The following is a 2,994-nucleotide window of genomic DNA, read 5'->3' on the forward strand; positions in this document are numbered from 1 at the left end:
GGTTTCCTTAATTGGTTTTCAGAAGGTGCCCTGCTAACTTCTACGGATTACAGCATAGGGGTGATAATGAGACCTTGATTCAAAACGTGTTAGTACTAAATGTAGCTTATGCAATATAAAATCTACCATTTTGCGGGTGTGGCATACATTTAAATCTTTAACATGATAAATGATGATCACTTTTTCCATTCATGTAATATGTACAATGTACAGAAAAGGTTACAACGCTACGTAATATGTATACATTTTGTACATACCTGATATTGAGCCAATTGCCCAGCAAAGCGTATTAAGATTTTTCCATGAGAACTCAGTACCATTGACTTGGTTCATTAGCTTAAGTGTCATTATACGTTCTGTATCCGCATAATCCAAATGGGTTAGAAAAACCAGAGTTTCACGCATGTTTTTATACAAATTTATGGCATTAGTATCTTTCATAAATTCGCGTACAACTTCTCCGTTTTCATTCTCGACCACGAGCACTTCTTCCGGTTTGGCCATTCTTGAAATCATAATGTAACGAACCTTCGATAAAATGTTGGCGTAAAAACGGCGACGAGGAAAAGCATTACGCTTAGCCAATGATACTGCGTCCGTTTGAGTGAGATGCGCTGTGTTGCCAACAAATGTTTCGCTATTGTAGAGATCTTCAACTAAATTATTCCAATACTCCAAACATATTTTGAAAACTTCAACATCCTCAACTTCTGATATCATTACCAAATAGAGCAGTGCCTGATTCAAATAATCGATATATTTGACATCTTCCACAAGTTTGCCATGCTCCTTGAGGAATGTGCACAAGAACATTGCTAGATTCTGAACAAATACTTGCTCGGTGCTGCTCCCGTTTGCATAAATATTACTCATATTGGGATTCTGGCCAATCATTTGATCCAGCTGCACCATTGTATCCTTAAACATTCTGGCAAAATTTTCATTGTAATCGGGAACGGTAAGACCAGCAATCTCAGACAGGCACTGTAGCGTAACATTTCGAAACATAGGGACACTCAAGAACTTAAAAATAAGTGTCTCTATCAACGCTGTCTCAAATATATATCCCAATGGGATCCAGCTCAAGAATCGTAATAACGTTTCTAAAGTAACTTGGATTAGGGGTGCATTCATAGAGCTTTCCAAAACAAAAGAACAAAGCTGGAAAATTTGAGAAAATTCGGAGCACATTGTATCCTTCAAATGTTTCGCCTTGGTTTGAGTTATTTGTCCGGCAGAAAAATCAAAAACCTCTTCGCTAAGGTTTTTCAAAATTACCATATTATTCTTGCATAGACTTTCATTAGTCTTCGATGCCCCTACGATGTCACTAATAAACGTTTCCCAATTGCGTGGCCACTCCCGTTTCAATATTTGGACTAATATTAAATTCAACTTGTTCAAGTAAACCTTATTGGCCTCCATTGTTTCGGGGTCCGAGGACGTTTTGATAATAAGTCCCACAACATATTTCTTGATTCCTTCGCATTGATTGCGAGGCAAAATTTTCCAGCGGGTTTTAATTACTTCTTCCAGAATTTGCAATGCATAGAACTTAGTTCGCTGATTTTGAGAAAATTCTAAAATGCTGTCAACACGGGTCCAGGCATCTGGATGCTCACGCAATGTTGTAAGAATATCTTGCGCTAGGCGCAACTGCTCTCCCTGCGACGTATACAAGCACTCTACGATCTTGTCCAGTAAACTAATGTCTAGTTTCTGAGAGAAGTCCAACAACTTGCTGGCTTCCTCAGTCGACAGCATCGCCATTGCCTTGTAATAAAAGCAGCGCTCTCGTCTGCGTCTATCGATGATGTTGGGATTAATTTTGTTGAAGAGGACAAGTCAAAAATAATTTGGTAGATTTAGCTAATTGCTTTATCACTGATGCACCGGCCTGGAAACAAAACAAAATACTACTCAAATTAAATATTACAAAGTCACTCATTATAATTTTAATAGCGCTTTCGCACGCATATACATATTTTTGATTTTCATTTCTAATAGAGCTCATAATTCTTTGCAACTCCACATTTAGGCAATTGCGTCGCATGCGACATTTTCACCAACTTTGGGGTCCCTCTAATTTGCTTTGCTTGGACAATGATGTTATAATAAGTATTTTTTTAAAACAATGTATAGTTTTTCATAAATATTTTAATTTATCCAATGTAATATAACACTTTTTCGCAAAGAATGTTATTTTCAAGAAAATGTGCGTGGCCCGCAAAATACATCCATCACATCGCTTCTTCTTCTTTGCTTTATGTATCGCACTTACCTACTAAGTAGCAGCGGCCGTCGTTATAGCGCTCCCCTCGAATTTAATTAAAATGCGAAAGTGTAAACGAAACTAATGGACGATATTTTTATCTAACAGACGGCGATAATCCTGTTGTAAAACTTTCATTCAAATTCTTAAGTGAACTCACAACGCTCTTTCACACTCACAACTTATAAAATTTCAAAAAATATTACGATTAAAATCGTTGATGACCGCAAAACCAAACTCACACAAATCTTCAGACTCAGAAAATCTTCACTTTCGTCGTCTCACTTTGATGTTAAATTCGTTGTTAACCGATTCGCGCTGGTACAATGTCCCAAACCGATTCGAGCTATGCTGGACAGTGTTGCCAGAAAGCTCCCATTTAGAGCTAGAATCTCCTCACAATGCAGCGAAAATTCGCGAAAGCCAGTTCGTTAGCTGAGTATTTGTTTACTTCAGAAGCACCACTATTTGACACTTTTCTTTAACTAAAGAATAGTTAATTCAACATGGCAATAGGTTTCAAAGAATTTTAACGCATAATTTTACCTAAATTGTGCATTTGAACTAGCTGACAATAATTTTAGTTACATTTGGTTTTCGCTGTTTTCTTTGCTTTGTTTACTTTTCTTTCGTTTTCCAGCGAAACAAGATAGCGTAGAACCCTCTTAAAAAATCTACTTTCACTCGCTCTTTTGTTCTTACATAATCTGGCGTCATTCGTT

The 2,994-nt window shown here is 37.1% G+C and overlaps 1 protein-coding gene across 1 annotated transcript; it reads right to left on the reverse strand.

Moving 5' to 3' along the window:
• Nucleotides 1–257: 257 nt before the first annotated feature.
• On the reverse strand, nt 258–2,575 carry LOC118754954 (exportin-1; the record flags this gene model as incomplete). Its single annotated transcript, XM_036489816.1, is given in 2 exon segments — nt 258–1,916; nt 2,282–2,575. A coding segment is annotated over 1 exon segment (1,513 nt), but the record flags the coding sequence as incomplete, so codon positions are not given.
• Nucleotides 2,576–2,994: the final 419 nt, after the last annotated feature.

This window comes from Rhagoletis pomonella, unplaced genomic scaffold, assembly GCF_013731165.1.
Source record: "Rhagoletis pomonella isolate Grant_MI unplaced genomic scaffold, Rhpom_1.0 Rhpom_scaffold_04978, whole genome shotgun sequence".
Classification (NCBI taxonomy): domain Eukaryota; kingdom Metazoa; phylum Arthropoda; class Insecta; order Diptera; family Tephritidae; genus Rhagoletis; species Rhagoletis pomonella.